We start from the raw sequence: 19,076 nt of genomic DNA, 5'->3' as shown, positions 1-19,076 counted from the left end.
GAAACTCAAAGAAGTAAAATAATCGGCCCAGAACCCCTGGTAGGTGGTGCATCTGTAATTCAGACCATCTGAGACCAGGTGCTCACTCCTGACCACGAAGCAGTGCCCCAGGCACTTTAGGGGATGGAGCTAGATGTCAGAGATGTATTGCCGTCCATGCCAGCCAATTTGAAGGTTTAGATTTCTAGGCCTTCAACTATGGGCTGGACTTCAATTAACTGTACAGATCCCCTCTCTGAGTCTCAGTTTTCCTATCAGAATTATAATGAAGGATAAATGAAACAATACACAGAGACTGGCTCAAAATAAGTACTCAGCACCCATAAGTACTCCGTCACTCCCACTCTACCCCCTGCCCCATCCCTACCCACCCTAGTGCATCAGTCTGTCCTACTCTAGGGGGCTTCTATGGAAAAGCTTGAGAAACTCTGCCAGTGAAAACAATTCTACTCACCTTGGAATGAGAAAACCTACTTTAAAATGTTTTTGCCCCCAGCCTTAGGCAAATCACTTAACCAAGTGGGTCACAGACTTTGCTTCTGTGTAAAAGGGGATTGGACTTGCCTTTTGTGATATCTTTTAGCGTCAAAATTCTGTGGCTTTATGATGATCTCTCTCTGCCTTGCCATAATTATTTGCTTTAGATTTTCATTATGTCGTACATCTGACAGAACCCACTTCCCATGTAAATATCATCCATTGCACCCTCCCGTTTATCCACTGCATTACTATGATGCAGGCAAAAACTTCAAAGCCTTCTGTTAAAGATCCTCTTAGTGCGGTTGAATTCCTCAGTGCCCTTGTGGCTGCTCAAAGCAGAGTGTTTTTGACCCTTTCTAGTGCCCTTGGCAAACTCTAGTAACTTTTGATCTTTGATCTTGTTTTAAAAAAGTAAAGTAGTCCTGGACTTCCCTGGTGGCGCAGTGGTTAAGAATCCGCCTGCCAATGCAGGGGGCACGGGTTCAATCCCTGGTCCGGGAAGATCCCACATGCCGAGGAGCAAGTAAGCCCACGAGCCACAACTACTGAGCCCGCGAGCCACAACTACTGAAGCCTGCGTGTCTAGAGCCCGTGCTCCGCGACAAGAGAAGCCACTGCAATGAGAAGCCCGTGCACCACAACGAAGAGGAACCCCCGCTCACAGCAACTAGATAAAGCCCGCATACAGCAATGAAGACCCAAAAATAAATAAATTAAATAAATAAATTTATTAAAAAAATAAATAAGTAAATAAAGTAGTCCCTATCTACTCCTCTCCCTAACAAATTAGGAATGAAAAATATGTATGCTATTATCGTGGCTTTAAAATCAACATCATTACATCTTAAGCCTTGTTTCAGATTGCTGACAAAACGGGAAGCAACCTAAATTATTGTTACAAGGAACAATTCCAACACTATGGAAAACTAATCAATAGATTTTAAAGAATGAGACAGCTATTTCTGTACCGACATAGAAAGAATTTCAAGACATGTTGTTGCATGGTAAAGCATGTCTCAGATCTATAAACATAGTATGATCCATTTATGGCTAAAGAGCATGAAAAATGGTGCATATATATAAACATAGAAATATATATATTAATGCATAACAGCCTCTAAAGAGGGGAAAGGAGACCAGGTTTGCAGGGTGTGGTGTGTCTGAGGGGGAGAGGCTACTAAAGGAGACTTACCTACAGTTTCATTTTTACTAGGACAATATATTCATGTGTTAATTTGTATAATTACAATTAGATACAGTACTATAAAAATTGTCATGATTTCTAATATAACTTTTTAAAGTGCATTCGTAGCACTAATGTTTTTGTTCTGAGAGTCTTTTTTCTTTTCATTTTTTTTTCTGATTACTAAAGCAATACTTGTCCATTATGTAAAATTCAAACATCAAAGACAGAGACAATAGAGAAAGTATGTATCCCTGTAATCTTACCCCTCCTCAAAGGTATAACCATCTTTGATAATTTGGTGCCTGTATCTCCTCGGTGTTATGTGCATACATGGTTTCATAAATTCTCTGGATTTTTTTCCAAGATTTTTAATCATATCAAAGCCATCAAGATGGGAGGAAAAGGATTATATTAAGACTTACTCGATAAAATTTACAAGACCCTCACCCTACTTTGTTTTTCTTTTTCAGTATCTTTTTTCAAAGCAACCTGGCTTTTTTAATGTGAGTGTTTCAAAGCAGTTTCTGGTAAAAAGAAGTTGCTTGGATATTACTGTCAAATCGTCTGACAGCTCACGGGAATTGATCAGAAAAATGTGTCTGCAAATTGACAGAACTTGACAGACGAGAAGACAGGCCTTTCATATTTATATTTATATATACATACATGATTGGTATATATACACATATGCATATATACATACCATTTATATGGGGCCCACAGTTTTTCAAGGAGGCTGCCAGCTTCACCTTTTGTTTAGAAGAAAAATGAACCCTGGGTTACAAACATCTTCACTTTCCAAAGGGTAATGAACTATTTTACAGATCTCCTTCCAAAACACATTTTTGTCAGGAGATCTACCATTCTGGACTCTGCCATAATTTCTGCAGTTTTGTAAAGAAAGGGCATGGAGTCCCAAAGTCAAACAGACATGCTGTGAATTCCACTTCTGTCTCTCACTTGCTGTGTGACCTTCACTTCCTTAAGCCATCCGTGAAGTGGCACATGACTCAGAATGTGGTCGTAAAGACTAAACAAGATCAATATAATGCCTTTAACACACAGCCCGGCACATAGTATGTGCTCAATAAATACAACTGCCTTTCCCTAAAGTTTTCCAAAATGTTTTCACCTCTGTTTGCATGGAAAAATCACTGATTTGGAGCTTCTGAATATCATATATAATCCATATCCATTACTTTTTAGCCTGCTGCTCTGTGGCCCAGGAAGTTTTCCATCTGTCTTACACTGAAATTTTCATATCTAAAAACATGGTCTGCCACGTTCAGGGTTATTGTGAGACTCAAAGGAGAAAAGATAAGGCACAGCATTAAATGTGGAGAAGACTCTTTTCAGGTTAGCTGTCACTGGCATTGCTAGTTGATGACCATGCTTACTTAGTTATGTATTAAGGGCAAGGGGACCATTTTCACATGCGTCACGTATAGGGAATTGAAACCCACTTATCAGTGGCTTCAGTGACTTATCGAAGGTCAAACAGCTGGTAAATTTGACTAGAATGCGGAGGTCTGATTCTTAGACCAAAGTATTTCCTGCTCTACCCTTTCCCTCCCCCTCCCCATTGTCAACAGGGAGGCAGATCTCTGTGCTGACCAGGCTACCAACAGCCCGAGTCACAGCACGCTCTGCCCCAGAGACCATCTGAAGGCAAAGTGTGGCTGACTGAAGTCACCAACCCCTACCTCCCAGCCTCAGTGTTCTCCGCTGCAGAGTCAGAGTAAGGGATTTGCTCCTTTGCAAACAAATGTTAGGAAGTTTTAACTTGTGGCCACATGTGAGATACATATATGTATATGTATATGCATATAAAAACTCGCTACATCGCTGTAGGATATACACAACATATATATATACAGTATATGTAGTATAAATATGTACAGCAATTGTGCGTGTGTGTATTTATATATATATATATATATATACACACTTCAATGTATTGAGTTTTTATCATTCATTTCATTTAGTGCCAGGAACTTTCCTTTAGTCCAAGAATATGTCTTTTTACTTTTTTGGTGTTAAAAACGCCCTTTCTTTCATAAAGTGATGGGGATAGGTGGTAGTTTGGTTGTTATTTTTGTATGTTGATGGACTTTTCATACTTCCTTGGCAAAGCACAAAACTGAACTCTAGAGAAGCGCCTTGGACCTTCTGGGTTTTTGAAGCTTGTCCCGTGGACTCCACAAATCTGGAAACTGCCAGGACCTGTGGGTCAGGTCTCCCTAGTTCCATTCTGGCCATAACAGTCTAGAGCGTCTTAGAAGAAACAAGTGAAGGTCTTGAGCTTCCCTTTTTGCTCTCTTACAAAATTAGTTGCAATGAAGCAGCCAATAGATAGGAACCACACACTCCTAAAAATAACCGCGGGATAGCTGTGCCTGCTATCAGCGTTCTGAAGATCGCATCTGTGCCCATTTGGGAAGGTTGGCAAGGCCCTGGAGATCTCATCCAGATAGGGAAACACCAGAGCCAGTTCTGATTCTCTTTTCCCTGTCTGATATTTGTTTTTTATTGGGAAAGTGATTTCACTTGTTACCCAAACATGATGTCCCAACGCCTGATCAGATTAGGAAACCAGCATGGTGCTTCGTAACTTGGCAGTACCAGGGCATCCACTGTGCTGCTGGCATCTCAGTAGGCCCCTTTCTGTCTGCACCTCCCCTCCTCATGCCCTTGGACTGTGGTTTCCCAAGGACAGCCCCTAACCCACAAAGCCATAGACCCACAGGCACCTAGGGCTTCAAATCTAGAAGACATCTCAGGGTCGTTCCGTCCCAACCATCTACCCAAGGAGACCTGGAGAGAATCTGCCTGTGTCACAGATAGAAATGTGAAAGAACGAGGACAGGAGTCCAAGTCATCATCATAGAGATGGGTGACGTTAATTTAGCGCCCCATCTGCTGGACCCTATACTAAGCCTTCACATGCCTCATCTTCCTACATCTTTACAATCACACAATGAGGTCCTGTTCTTATCCCCATTTTATAGATGAGGCAATGGAGGCTCAGAGGTTAAGTAATTTACCTAAAAACACACAGTGAGGATGGGGTGGGGGGTCTAGGATTTGATCTGCAACGAGACTCCTCAGCCAGTGCTTTTAGCCCCTATGCTCTACCGCCCCAAGTTCTCTTTGCTCTGTAACCTGCAAAATCCAGCCTATTCCCATCCAATATGAAAGTATGCACCATTTCCTAGGTACTTGTTGCTCTTTGAAACTTTGTAAGGATCATGTCTTCAAGATTGTGAATCCACCAAACAAACAGGTGTGTCCTGCCTCTCACTGGTGAAGTGATCAGGATAAAAATTGTACCTACCTCCAGGTTCTTGCGAGGGTGCATTCTGTTTAATATATAATAGGGGTTGTTTTAATCATCTTTGTGTCAGGGACAATGCTTGCTTTATGATAGATGCACACCTGATGTTTATCAGTGAGCAAGCATGTGAATCAGTAAATGAATACAAGTATGTACAAGACACAGTCAGCCCCTCTTCTTAAGGAGCCAGTACCATCGTTGGGAAAGGACTTTATGTAGAGTTGGAACAGTTGGCATCCCTAAGTGATTTATTTTTTAAGTGCTTATTGTTGAGCTAGCAACTGAGATAAACTGTTAATCCAGAGACATGTCCCGAGAAGAGAGACGTCAGTGGAGCAGGACTTGAGTGTTCAGTGTTCCGCGGGGATTAAGATCAGAAAGCTACCACAGGGCAGAGCTGGGATATGGCCCTGTATCTGTCAAACTCAAAATCCAGTGTTTTTCCATGACTCCGTTCCACCACTGAGCCCTTCCACTCCCCCCTCCAATTTCCTGGGAAGAAAATAGCGGTGCATTTCAAAGGTAGAAGCCCCTGATCCCAAGGTGCAGGGCTGCTGACCCGGCTCCCCTCTTTCCCAAGGCTTTCGGAAGCACTTACCCATCTGTTGACTCAGTCCTTCCCTCTCCCCGCCTTGTTCCTTCCAGGAGCATCACTGCCTTCGCATTAAAATCCTGGGAGACTGCTACTACTGCGTTTCGGGACTTCCTGAGCCCCGCCAGGACCACGCCCACTGCTGCGTTGAAATGGGCCTCAGCATGATCAAAACCATCAGGTAATTTGGGACCTTCTCCCTAATACCCGAGCCTTTGATGTGCTTGATGGGAAAGACCAAAACCACCCCATCTATCCTTTGCGGTCGATCACGTGTACGTTGAAAGGTGGAGCTCTTTGACTTACTTCATGAAGACTGTATACCCATTAGTTCTCCCATAGGAACCGCTAGCTTCATTATGTTCTAGTTACACCTCCCTTTCAACCCTTTGGGCAACACATTTGTATGACGAATGTCCTTGTGGGGATACAGCAGTGAACATGGTGAGCATAGTACTTGCCCTCAGGGAGATTACAGTGCGGTGGGAAAGATACCTGCATAGATGATTCCAGTACGGTACAATACGCTCTGAGACGAATCAAACCAGGGTGCTCGGGGGCGATAGAGAAGTAACAGTTAGTGCAATCTGGGGTGCTGGAGAAGACTTTCCAGAGTACACATGTCTAAGCTGTTACCTGAAAAGTAAGACATTAGATCCTGGAGGTGGAGTGGAGCGCTTGGAAGATAGGTGGCCATGGGCAGGATTTGGGCTGTGCTGTAGTGGCAGCTGGTGGAGCCTGGGGTGGAAATGGTGGTGACAGGTAGACGGCACCCTGGGAGCATGCAGAACCTGCAGGGCCTTCTAAGCCGTGCTAAGGGGGTGCATTTTATCCTAAGGCCAACAGGAATCACTGAAGGGCAACCTGGCGTCTTCACGGGTGTGCGGCAAGTGCTTTTGGCTTCGGTGAGTGTAGCTGACAAATAGAGGCTGAATCAAAGGGGGATGAGCTATTGCGGTCAAGGACTTTGGAGCTAGGCTGTTCATTGCTTTGGGACAGAAGCTCAATATTGCCAAAGCTCCCCTCAAGGTTCCAGAATGTTTGCAGATCCTCCAAGCATCACATCTTCCCACAGCCAGAGCAAAGGGAGTAAAGAGTGGACACATGGGCAGAAATCTCCGTGGATTATGTCTTCATCTTATAAGGGAAGAAGAGCATTGTTGGAGACAGACCAGAAGACTCTCCTCGTGCACTCACACCTGGGTTGTGTGGTCTGTCAGGCATCCGTGTGGTGCTCGGGAATGTCGGTCTGGATTCAGGTTCAGCCAGGACAACAACCCCTGCTCCGCACCCCCCAAACACACACCCTCCACTGTAGGCTCAGCTTGCCTGCTGGTTCCCAAGAGCAATCCAGGAACAGGCAAGAGGAATCGAAGGAGTTGGACGCTCCCCTTCTAGAACCCGGCCACAGCCAACACAGTGTGCCTGACCCTTCTACTTGCTGACAGATCCCTGACTTTATTCAGGTTTCAGGCAGAGTTCTGTGGACATTGGGAAATGCTGTGAAGTCCCCTAGTTAAGAAGAGGGCACAGAAGCCCTTTTCCTAAATATGATCCCGTTCTATTGACGTGACACTGGTCATTTCCATACTGAGCCTGAAATCACAGTCTGGGTGGGCAGATATGCCCTACGGGTGGGCCCTCAGGGTCCCACCTCTGGAACTTACCCACAACCAGGGCCTGATCAAGGCAGCGAGGTGCTTTGCCATGAGGTATAGGATGAAAATCCAACCATAACCATCCCTAAGACCAAGTAGGCAGGTGGAGAGAGGCTGGAAATGTCCACTCTGCTGTTGCCCCCTCTTTCACAGAGATGCAGATGTTTCCCCCAGTAGGGACCGTGGAGAAGTAGCCCACCACTCCCACCCAGAGTTTCCTTTTGATCAGCCTTTGGTAGATGGAAAAGGCTGCAGGTGCTTCTTGCTGTTAATTTGGACACTTCGGAGTCTTGCCCTGAAAACTAAGATGAATTGTGATATGTTGACTGGTTTCAAGGGAGGCAGTGGGACCGACACCCAGAAGCCCCAATGCCTTGTACCAACTCTACAGCTGATGAGGTGTGCAAATGCTATTCTGTCAGTAAATCAGTGGGTCGGTCAACAAATAATTTGTTGAGTTCTACCATGTGTCAGACACTGGGTTAAGCCCTGGAAATACAGTGATGAACAGGTCACTCAGGGGTCCTTCTCTTGTCTGTAGGTGCCCATTAGAGATATTACTTGGAGGCTTGTCTATGAAATGAGGAAGTTGGACTAGACCTCTTCTGAAGCCTCTGAAAGTCTGTGATTTACCAACCATGTCAAAATCAAGTTTAAGCAGCAAAACTTTCCTTTCTTTTTTTCTTTCTTTCTCTAAATTTTTAAGATATAATTGACAAAGTTGTTTATATTTAAAGTGAACAATGTGGTAATTTGATATACTTACACATTTTTTTTTTTTTTTTTTTTTGGCGGTACGCGGGCCTCTCACTGTTGTGGCCTCTGCCGTTGCGGAGCACAGGCTCCGGACGCACAGGCTCAGCGGCCATGGCTCGCGGGCCCAGCCACTCCGCGGCATGTGGGATCTTCCCAGACCGAGGATCCTCCCGGACTGAGGCACGAACCCGTGTCCCCTGCATCGGCAGGCGGACTCTCAACCACTGTGCCACCAGGGAAGCCCCTATACTTACTTACACATTTTTAAATGATTATCACAATCAAGTTAATGAACACATCCATCACCTCACATAGTTATCTTTTTTTTGATGAGAATGCTTAAGACCTACTCTTGGCAAATTTCAAGTATACGATAAGTATTATTAACTATAGTCACCATGTTTACATTAGAACCTCAGAACCTATTCATCTTAAAATGAAAGTTTGTACCCCATGACCAACAGTTCCCCTTTTCCCTACCCCAATCCTAGCCCCTGATGACCACCTTTCTACTGTTTCTATCAGTGCAACTTTTTTTTTAGATTCCACATATAAGTGGTACCATAGAGTATTTGTCTTTCTCTGTCTGGCTTATTGCACTGAGCATAATGTTCTCCACATTCATCCATATTGCCGCCGATAGCAGGATTTCCTCTTTTTTAAGGCTAGATAATATTCCTGTGTGTGTGTGTGTGTGTGTGTGTGTGTGTGTGTGTGTGTGTAGAGAAAAAGAGAGGGAGAAAGAAAGAAAGGAAGGAAGGAAGGGAGAATATCTTTTTTATCCGTTCATCCACAGACTTTCCATAAGAGTTCCCATCTTGAACTTAAGCAGAAGATATGCTGCAGAGATGGCATTGCAGAAGAAATAAACATTGATTATCAAAATGCTTTAAGGGGCTTCCCTGGGCGCAGTGGTTGAGAGTCCGCCTGCCGATGCAGGGGACACGGGTTTGTGCCCCAGTCCGGGAAGATCCCACATGCCGTGGAGCGACTGGGCCCGTGAGCCATGGCCGCTGAGCCTGTGCGTCTGGAGCCTGTGCTCCGCAACGGGAGAGGCCACAACAGTGAGAGGCCCACTTAACGCAAAAAAAAAAAAAAAACAAAAAAAAAAACGGACAGACAGAACCCTAGGACAAAAACAAGGGTTTTTGTTTTTGTCCTCTGTGCGGGAATCTCCCCACTTTGCCCTCCGCACCCCTGTTGCTGTGCTCTCCTCCGTGGCTCTGAAAGCTCCCCCCCGCCACCACCCCTCCCTCCACCAATGAAGGGGCTTCCTAGTGTGTGGAAACTTTTCCTCCTTCACGGCTCCCTCCCAGAGGGGCAGTTCCAGTCCCGCTTCTTTTGCCTCTGTTTTTTCTTTTTTTCTTTTGCCCTACCCAGGTACGTGGGGAGTTTCTTGCCTTTTGGGAGGTCTGAGGTCTTCTGCCAGTGTTCAGTAGGTGTTCTGTAGGAGTTGTTCCAGGTGTAGATGTATTTCTGATGTATCTGTGGGGAGGAAGGTGATCTCCACATCTTATTCCTCCGCCATCTTGAAGGTCCCTCCACGTTGGTCCTTTTGACCGAGATCCAAAGATTGTTTCCCTATACACACACATATATGTATGTGGTGTGTATATGTGTGTACATATGTATACGTGTATGGTGTGTATGTGTGTTTGTGCGTGTGCTTGCGTGCAGATGTGTAGATATGCATCAGTATGTGAGCACCTATGTGTCTATACTTGTGTGTGCGTGTGTATGTTTGTGCATATATATAGGTGTGTGTGTCAAGGATTTGAAGCAGGCCTTGGTGATGCCTACAATTCTACACTCAGTCAATGGAGTTGGTGCACAGATAGTTGGTGACCTTGGAAGACATACTGGGGCTTCATTCCTCAGGCAGTGGGAAGTCACTGACACTTGAAGTGGGGAAGTGTCATGTTCTGATCTGGGCTTGAGGAGGGTAACCATGGACATGGATAACTCTCTCTCCAGTTTACTCTGGATGAGAGAAATCAGAGGCCAAGGGGAATGAAACTGGCTGGGAGATATTTTTGTAACAGTCCAGTAAAGAGAACTAAGGACCTGAAATAGAGCAGTAGCTGTGAAATAGGAAAAGGTTATAATCCTCCAAAGCTGAGACCCCAAGTACCCCAAGACACCATATGTGACATAGAAGTTTAAATTAAATCAAATGTTTATCATTATAGTAAACTTACCTTATCAATTAGTAATACTCTAAGTATTTTGGACAGGGTTCCACTTTATTAAAGATAGAGTTTGTTGCTGGATGTGATCACAGCAATGGTTCCTTGAAAGAGTGACTATAGCACCATGAGATGACTTAAAGGGAACGTACTGACCTTGACCTGCAGTCAGCAGACATAACCTGGTTCCTGCTTCTTCCCATTATTAGGTGTGTGGCTGGGGATGAATGTGACTTAACTTCTCAGAGCCTACATGGCCTCTTCTGTGAAATGGGAATCATAAGATCCCAAATTCAGAGTGTTCTTTTGAAAATTTAAGTAGATAGTATGCATGTTATCACCCTAGAAACATTTTTTAATAGGATCTTGCCATTAGGGCTGAGACTGGACACTGGAAAATTTGACTCAGTTAAGTTACAGAAAGCTATTCTAGTAAAATAATAATAACAATAACTAGGGTTTAATGAACACCTACTATATGCCATCAACTGAGATAAGGGTTTTACATACGTTAGCTCATTTAGTCCTTATAACAATCCTGGGAGTTAGGCAGGGGTGGAGAGCAAAATATTGAACAACTAGTATGGCTAAAGCATGGACTAATCAGAAGAGGCCAGGGAAGCCAATCAGAATGGATGTTAACCATAAACAACCAGTATAGCTATATGGGTACATCCTGACTAAGCTCTGGAATTAGGCTCCTACTTTCCCAATGAGGAAACTGGAGCTTACGGAGTTTGGGTAATTGCCTGAAATCACACAGCTGGTCGGTGGCAGAATAAGGGCACCAATCCAGAACCATCTGACGCCAAAGCCATTGGTCTTAACAATTACGGCATCCTACCTCCTAGCTCCAGATTTCTCCAATTGTTTCTGATGCCTGAAATCTGCCATTGATACCCAAAGGATCAAAGTATAGCCTAGGAGGTCTCACATACATCCTTAATAAGTTAGCAGAACTGACACTGAGAGGGAAGAAAAGTCAGTAAACTTCTGACAGTAACAATATCATAAGCCTTAATCAAGCCTCTTAGTAAATTTATTCCATCAAAAAAAAAAAAAACTTGATTTTAGAAACATGATATTAGCTAGATGAATGGCAAAAAAAAGTGATTGAATATAACTTTATTTCTAATAAAGCATTTAATAGCATCTCATGGATGTCTGTTCATAAAATTTAATTAATTAAAATAGGCTTGGATAATAATTCCATTATGTAGATTGAAAAGGGGCTCCAGGTGGCTCCTCTTCACGCGCCCTGGCTCTATTTTGGAAAGACTTGATAGCTGAGGAGACACTAGAGCTGGCGGTGGGCTGTGTTATATGCAGTATCTTTATTAATAATCTCCAAAGCTCCCTTGATGAATCTTAATGAAAATTACAGAGCCTGGTCTTTTCAGCACAGTTGCTAAAAAGGCATGGAATGACACCAGAATGTCAAGCAGGAACTGGCTCGTCCCTGATGGTTAAATGGAACAAAGGTCTTAATCCTTGTGACAGGGTTGCCCTGCCAAGCAACATGGCAGGACGAGGAATGAAAGGCATTCCTCGCTGGAGGCAAGAGTGCCCAAGCCCCCTGCATGCCTCGCGGCATCTGTTCCTCCTCCGCTCTCCCTCCTGTAGTTCTTTTTTGCTTTGTCTCCCTCTCTCCCTTGCTTCTCTCTCTCTCTGTCTCTTTCCTCCTCAAACCCCCTTTCTCACCTTGTTCTGAAAAGTCCCTGACAACAGCATCCGTAAGGCTGCACTTCTCTTTGAAATGCATCAGAGTTGCCTTTAACATGAACAAGTATTCTTTTTGCAAAATTATTGACCATGGTGAAGACTGAAACTATCTGGTAACGATAGCTGATAAAGCTAATGTTGATTGAATGCTCACCATGTGCCAGACACTATACGAAATAACCTTCCTGACTCACCTCACCTAATACTGACCACGGCCCTGAGAGGAAAATAACTATTACTTTCCCCAATTTTCAGACGAGGAACGTGAAATTCTTGTAGGATAAGTAACTTCCGGCCAATGACACACAGCCTAAGCAGCAGCGCAAAGACCCTGAGGCATGCTCATCTGACTCCCTAAATGTATAAAGGCAGGGAAATGGTTAGATAAAGTTTTGCACATTACAAAATAGGGAAATGGGTCACCATTAAGTACCATGACTTACATTAATATTCAATGGCATAAGAAAATGCTTGTGAGTTTAAAGAAGTACGCATTGCAGAGTACGAACACACACACACACACACACACACACACACACACACACACACACACACACACACCCCATTTAGGGCAACCTTAGTTTTTTAAAAATCTACTTTTACAGAGAGAGAAAGACATAGAGCTCAGTGTGGGAAAGGGGTGGCTGGATTGCTTCTCTTGCTTTTCTCTTGCAGTCCACACTGTTTTTGAACAGGAATCCTGCTCCAGGTTTTCCCATTACCTTTCCACCCCCAAAAGCAGGAGGGTGATGCTGAAGGGAGTGCAAGCAGCAGGAAGGTGTCCAAAGAGCTCTCAGCTTGCAGTCTGGCATTGTGAGGGCCGATCAGGACCCATTACTTCCTGACCTTGAGCGAGTGACTTAACCTCTCTCCGCTCCCGCCTCCTTAGCTGTAAATGGGGGGAAACCATCCTAATGCAATCTCCATAAATACAGGAACTGATTTTCTGATTTGTCTATTTCGTTCCCTGCTTATATCTGCAGAGGACTTCAAGAGATGCTTGTTGAACAAATGAACAAACGAGATAAATGGACTGTATATGTGGCATAGGGTGAGAATGAAACGACATCTTTTATGAAGATAAAAGGCCAACACAGAAGAGATAATATTTACATCTTAACTCTCTTGGAGCCGCAGTTCCCTCATCTGTAAAATGGAAATTTATAATGCTGATAGATATCTCCCTATCAGAACTGTTGTGGGCACCAGAATGAAGTACTTTGTGAAACTGCAGCTTCCACGCTAGGATAAGACACGGTAGCTTTCCAACTTTTTAGAAGCAGATGGGTCCCATGGTTTGTAAGGCAGGCTGACTCTGAAGTCCAGGAAAGGCTATAGGATAGATCATGGTTGAAGACAAAGTCGGGCTCCATGGCCGCCATGCTGGCAGCTCCCACCCCAAAAGTGAGTGACCCCTGAGGTACCCTCAGTGAACTCTGGAATCTGCAGAAGGGAGCTTGCTATAGTCTGCTGACTTTTGGAATTAGCTGGCAGAGACTGTGTCATCCATCTATTGGGCAGAGCCAGACCAAACCCCAGTGGTTCATGTACCCCTAAGCATGGCTCCTTTTTCAACATAAACCATTCAGGGTAGAGGAAATGGACCACTACATTTAGGCTCACACAACTGGGGTGAAATTCCAACTATTCCACCTCTATATGTGTGACCTAAAGAAAGGAACTTCTTGGAACTCAGTTTCCTAATTTGGAAAATGGTACTGGTAATGGTACCCAGGGTTATTGTAAAGATAAGACTTGACACTTGCACAGAACACCCTGCACAGTGACCGTAGTTGACCTCTGTAACTAACTCCCTTGTTTTTCCATTTTTCCCAGAATGTCCAAGGGCACTGTCATCTAGGGAGCTGAGGACCAATCACTCAGTTCTTACTACACTGTAAATTAGTTCATCCTTTTTGAACCAATACATGTCTAGGAACTGCCCAGTTGGTATATGAAATGGGTTGGTTGAAGCTATTTAGATGTAAATAGAGCAAATGCAGGCACAATTTTAGCAGGAAAGGGTAGTGTGATCAATTCATAATTTTTTTTTGGTCTGATTCAACCTGTATATAGTTGTATAATTATAAATTGCTAATTTTGTTAATTACTAACAAAAATTAGTAGTAGCCACTATTTTTGAGTGTTCAAACTGCACCAGGTTAAGTGCTTTATATACATGATTTTATAAACCATCCTAACAACTCTGCAAAAATCTACTTCTCTTTCCCATTGCACCTAAGAAAACTGGGACTCAGAGACTAATGCAACTAGCGTGAGTCCCACAGGTAGTAAGTTGAGATACCTAACTTCACATCCAGGCCTGCTTTAATGCAGACTCCATGCCCCTTGGTGGTGTTGAGAGTCACTTGCTTTGAGAAGCCCATATCATTCCCATTTTACAGAGGGGAATTTACTTCCTTTGCTCCAGTTTCCACAGCCAACAAGGGGTAGAAGCAGCATTAGAACTCCAGTCTCTGCTCCCAAAGCTGAGGAGTTGGATGTACTTCACCCACAGTACCGGTCTGCTACTCTGCTGAAGTTTGTCTCTCTATTCATCCATTTATTTAACGGTGGAGAAAGTCTAATCTACAGATCAATGATGGCTGTCACTTCTCCAGCACCATCGATGGATTGGTTAATTGGCTAAGAAATGAACCATTTGAAGCACTTCAACTGAAAGAACATTTCTAAGGTTCTTCGTCTTTTATCATATACCAAACACTCATCTTTAATAGTTCAATTAAAGGAAATGACATCATCGCTCTTATGCTGGTAAACTGTTGCCTTATTGGTACCCAGCTTGATCTAGAGCTACAAAAAATAATAATAACTATTAAGTGGAGTCTTTATTGAAAATAAATCTTAGCTAGAAGCCCTCCGTGAAAACAGATGAGAGCAAAGCTGCTTTAATTGAAAGGGAAAGATGTAGAGGGTCTCCCCACTCCCCAACTGGCAGGGCCAAACACACCTCCGTGGTTCCCCTGGGACTCTTAGAAGCATCTTGGGACAACAAGGGGCTGTAGAGCAAGAAAGGTTTTGAGCTTTGTCCATGAATTCAACAAATACTTCTGAGCACTACGTGCGAAGCACTGTGCTAAGTGTGGGCACGTGGAAATGAAAGATGGTACCCCTGCCCTCCAGAAGCTCAGAGTTTGTGGAGAAATAGAGCGGGTGCAGATGTTTATAAGGCGAGTGATCTATAGGCATTTTTTTTTCTTTACTTGCAACTGACGAGGCACAGCAAAGCAACGGTGGGGCTCTTCTTTGGAAAAATTGAAAAGGGACCCGTAACTCAGAGCTGAATTCCCTCCATTTTAGCTTCAAGAATGCTCAAAGGCCCCTTCCCCCCTCAAGAACAGATCTTGAAACACATGGAATGTGTTTGTAGTTCTATGCCACCGCTGGGTAGCCTTTCCAAAGAGGATGGCTGTCTGTAAATTATTCATTACTTCTCCGTCATTTCATTCTTCTCTTTTATTAAGTCAAATCCCAGACACAACAAAAAGAAAAACAGTGCAATGAAAAAGTTTGTCTTCTTATGATATTTGTTTTGTAGAAGAAAATTAAAAATCTAAATGTCTTTTCATTAAGATGTTCCAGTGCGTTCCCTGTACAATGCTAATTGCCTAATGGCATTAGCATGGTGTGCTGTTTAATAGACCCTCACAATTAGTTGGCAAAGCACTTTAACAGCCATTATCTCCTTTGGGGCTCACAAAGGCTCTGTGAGTGAAACAATCAGCTAGAGCTTTATTCTACAACCATTGAAACTCTGGATAAGATTAAGCTATTTGCCCAGAATCACACACCACATACAGTGTCTATGTTGCAAGGAGTATGAGGTTTGAAAAACAGCAGCTCCAGTTTAGTCTTAGAATCATGCTTACCAGCTGTGTGGCCACAAGAAATAGGTTAACTTTCCTGCAGTTCCTTCATATGTGACAAGCAACCCAGTAGTCCTTAGTACGTGCCAGAGACTATTCTCAACTCTCTACGTATCTTTATTCACTTAACCCTGACAATGCTATTATCGCTCCCATTTTATAGACAGAAGTTAAGTAACGTGCCTAAGGTCATGCAGCTAGTAAGTAGCAGAGCAAGATATAAACTCAGGTAGTCTGGCACTAGAGTCCATATTATACCCTCTACTATAGTGATGCTGGGCACACTTTAAAACTAAAATTGTTTGAATTTTTTTTTTTTTTTTTTTTTTTTTTTTTTTTGCGGTACATGGGCCTCTTACTGCTGTGACCTCTCCCGTTGCGGAGCACAGGCTCCGGACACGCAGGCTCAGCGGCCATGGCTCACGGGCCCAGCCGCTCCGCGGCATGTGGGATCCTCCCGGACAGGGGCACGAACCCGTGTCCCCTGCATCGGCAGGCGGACCCTCAACCACTGCGCCACCAGGGAAGCCCCTGTTTGAAATATTTTGAAAATGAAGAAGGAATGTGTGTGCCCAGAGGAAACTCCTGATGGTAGAAATCTTCCTGTTTTCTCAAGCTGCCTCCGCCCCCATGCTTACAGTCAGAGGTCAGTCTGACACAGACCCTGTAAGGTGGCTAAAGTCAACCCATATATCAAATTCTGGTAAAGATAAAACGCAAAAGCTATGGATGGAGGTTGTATCACTGTCTTCCTGCTTCCCAGCCATTGACCCGGCTCAGCCCTGGGATGTGAGCACACTCCAGAGACCACTGCTCTGAGGAGTCAGGAGGTCAGGAAGGAGCTTCAGACAAGGCAGTGATGGAGGGACAAGGCCACTTCTGTGTTCGTGATAGCCATGTAGAACATGATAGAACATGAGCTGGAAGGTGGTCAGGCTGAGGCAGGGACCCCAGACTGAAGCCTGATGGTGGTCTGCACTAGAGTGTTGGTATGAGGAAGGGAGAGAAGAAAATGGAATAAAAATTAAAATATTTAGGTTGGAAATGGAGTGTGCAATGAAGTGCAGAACCTATAATCTATCCCAGGTTTGTACAGTGGTGAGTAGAGAGAGAGATTGATGCCATTCCCTGAGACAGAAGTTATATAGGATGAGCAGGTTTGGGGAGAAGGGCGATAAGGGCCCTTACACGTTCAGATAAAAGACTAGTAGAGTTTGGAGGAGGAAGGGTATCTTTCTGTTATCAGGAAATCCAAGTAGGCTTCATGGAAGAGGTGGCATATGAATGGACAGGAGTTGAACTTATGGAGTAGGCAAGACCCAGGCTGCCACCCAGGCCAAGGGTGCCTACACTGGCCTTTTACATGTGTCTCTGCATTCACCTATGTCAACAGGTATGTGCGGTCAAGGACGAAGCATGATGTTGACATGCGGATTGGAATCCACTCGGGCTCAGTGCTATGTGGCGTGTTGGGTCTACGGAAGTGGCAGTTTGATGTCTGGTCTTGGGATGTGGATATTGCGAACAAACTTGAATCTGGAGGAATCCCCGGGTAAGCCAAAGCAAAACCCTCTTCTTGCTTAACACTTATCATTTGCTCACTTTGTGACGGTGGGTTTCCCATGTGCAGAATTCAGAAGTATATGTCCAAGAAGCAATTATTTTGGAAGTGACAGAACATTAAAACATCATGCAAATATTGGCCTCAAAACTTTAGTGACATTTGTCATAGGCAATGAGGACGGTGAGATGACACTCAGGTGTTCAGGACCTAACCCTGCAAAGCATTGGTTTTCGGATTTGATTTTACATTGGAACCAGAAGAGGAGCATTTTAAAAATCCTGGTGTTCCTAAAAAAAAAAAATCCTGGTTTTCCAGACCCCAGACCAGTTCATGTAAAGCAAAATCTGTGCAGAATCTATTTTAAGTTCTTAAAGCAATTCTCATGGGCAGCCAGGGTTGAGACTTACAGACCTGCTATACGACCTTACCCTTCCTTTGAAAACTCAGACGTATCTCTGAACTTTCCATGATTTGAAATTGTTTGGCTTTTTATTTTTCTGCTTTTTTAATGTCTGTTATTTCCCCTTCCTATCAATCGCTATTTGTAGGAAAAAAACTCAGCTTACTTTTCCTTTCAATGAGCGAGATAGCCCCCAATTCTAAACACATCTTGAGTAGTGCTAAATACCATGAATACATCGTATCGTTTGATCTCACTCCACGTAGTAAATCGTGGCTTCCTTGTTTTAATGGGGAGACTGAGGCTCAAAGAAATTAAATCTGTCACATAAACGCAGCTATTAAGTGCCTCACTACCCATCACTGTCTTCCATTGTTAATTTATCAGTCCAGTTTGTTCATGATTGTCCTTTTATTATGAATCTCCAGTCCCTCTGTGTCCCCAGTGCCTAGCGTGCTGTATAGAACCTAGGAAGAAGGGAGGGAGGCGTCCGACGCCACGGCATAATGATCGATAGTCTGTAACCCGCAGGCATGCAGAACCCATACGCAGTTTGTTAAATCATCAGTAGCTACGCCCTACCCTCAGAGTTTCTGATCGCTGTGTCTGGGATGGGAACCGAGAATATGCCTCCCTAACAAGCTCCCAGGTGATGCTGACGCTGCTGGCCTTGGTACCTCATTTTGAGGATCACTGTTCTCAACCTTTAGTTAAATGAAACAATGTATATAAAGTCCTTTGCTCAGGAAATAGCTGTGGTTGTATTAATGACCCTATGATGTAGCTGTAGGGTCTTGGAAAGACTCTGAAAGTGAATGTTTTTGTCTCAATCCAGCACTGCCATCTACCGCTGATGGGACTTTGGTCTAGTTACTTACTCACTGCCTCTGAGCCAGTTTCACTGTCAGCAAAGTGAAGGGAAAAAAAACGCCTTATCACCTATAGTTGTTGGAAGAATGGAAATTATATGAGATGATCCATGGATCAAAGCACATAGAATACATTTGGCTACAAAGTAACATTTACACAAAATAAGTGTTGCCCAACTGTTAGATCTTATTTACTGTCATGACTGTTACTGGTATATCCTGGCATTTAAAATTATCAGAAAGTGTCAGAGTTACCTGACATTCAATATAGGAGAATATTGTCTGAGAACTGACTCATTTCCTTAGAGGGAAATGTAATCCCCAGACTCTCAGCTGCAAATGTATTACTCCAAAGCTCAAGGTAGTAGCAAGGATGAAAATGAACACCTAAAATCCACTTTCTATCAAAGCATTTAAATATTGATTAGAACTTCAGCAGAAG

The 19,076-nt window shown here is 43.7% G+C and overlaps 1 protein-coding gene across 1 annotated transcript in view; it reads left to right on the top strand.

Annotated features, from left to right (window-relative positions):
• ADCY8 (adenylate cyclase 8) overlaps window positions 1–19,076 on the top strand; it is a 217,733-nt gene that overhangs the window by 86,038 nt on the left and 112,619 nt on the right. Inside the window, exons 5-6 of the mRNA XM_019931940.3 lie at window positions 5,646–5,773; window positions 17,195–17,353. Coding sequence (XP_019787499.1) covers window positions 5,646–5,773; window positions 17,195–17,353 — 287 coding nt within the window. The remainder of the gene's footprint in view (window positions 1–5,645; window positions 5,774–17,194; window positions 17,354–19,076) is intronic.

The sequence above is a fragment of the Tursiops truncatus genome, chromosome 17, assembly GCF_011762595.2.
Source record: "Tursiops truncatus isolate mTurTru1 chromosome 17, mTurTru1.mat.Y, whole genome shotgun sequence".
Taxonomy (NCBI): Eukaryota; Metazoa; Chordata; class Mammalia; order Artiodactyla; family Delphinidae; genus Tursiops; species Tursiops truncatus.
The sequence above is the reverse complement of the archived record's forward strand: the minus strand, read 5'-3'. Positions and strand labels throughout refer to the sequence as shown.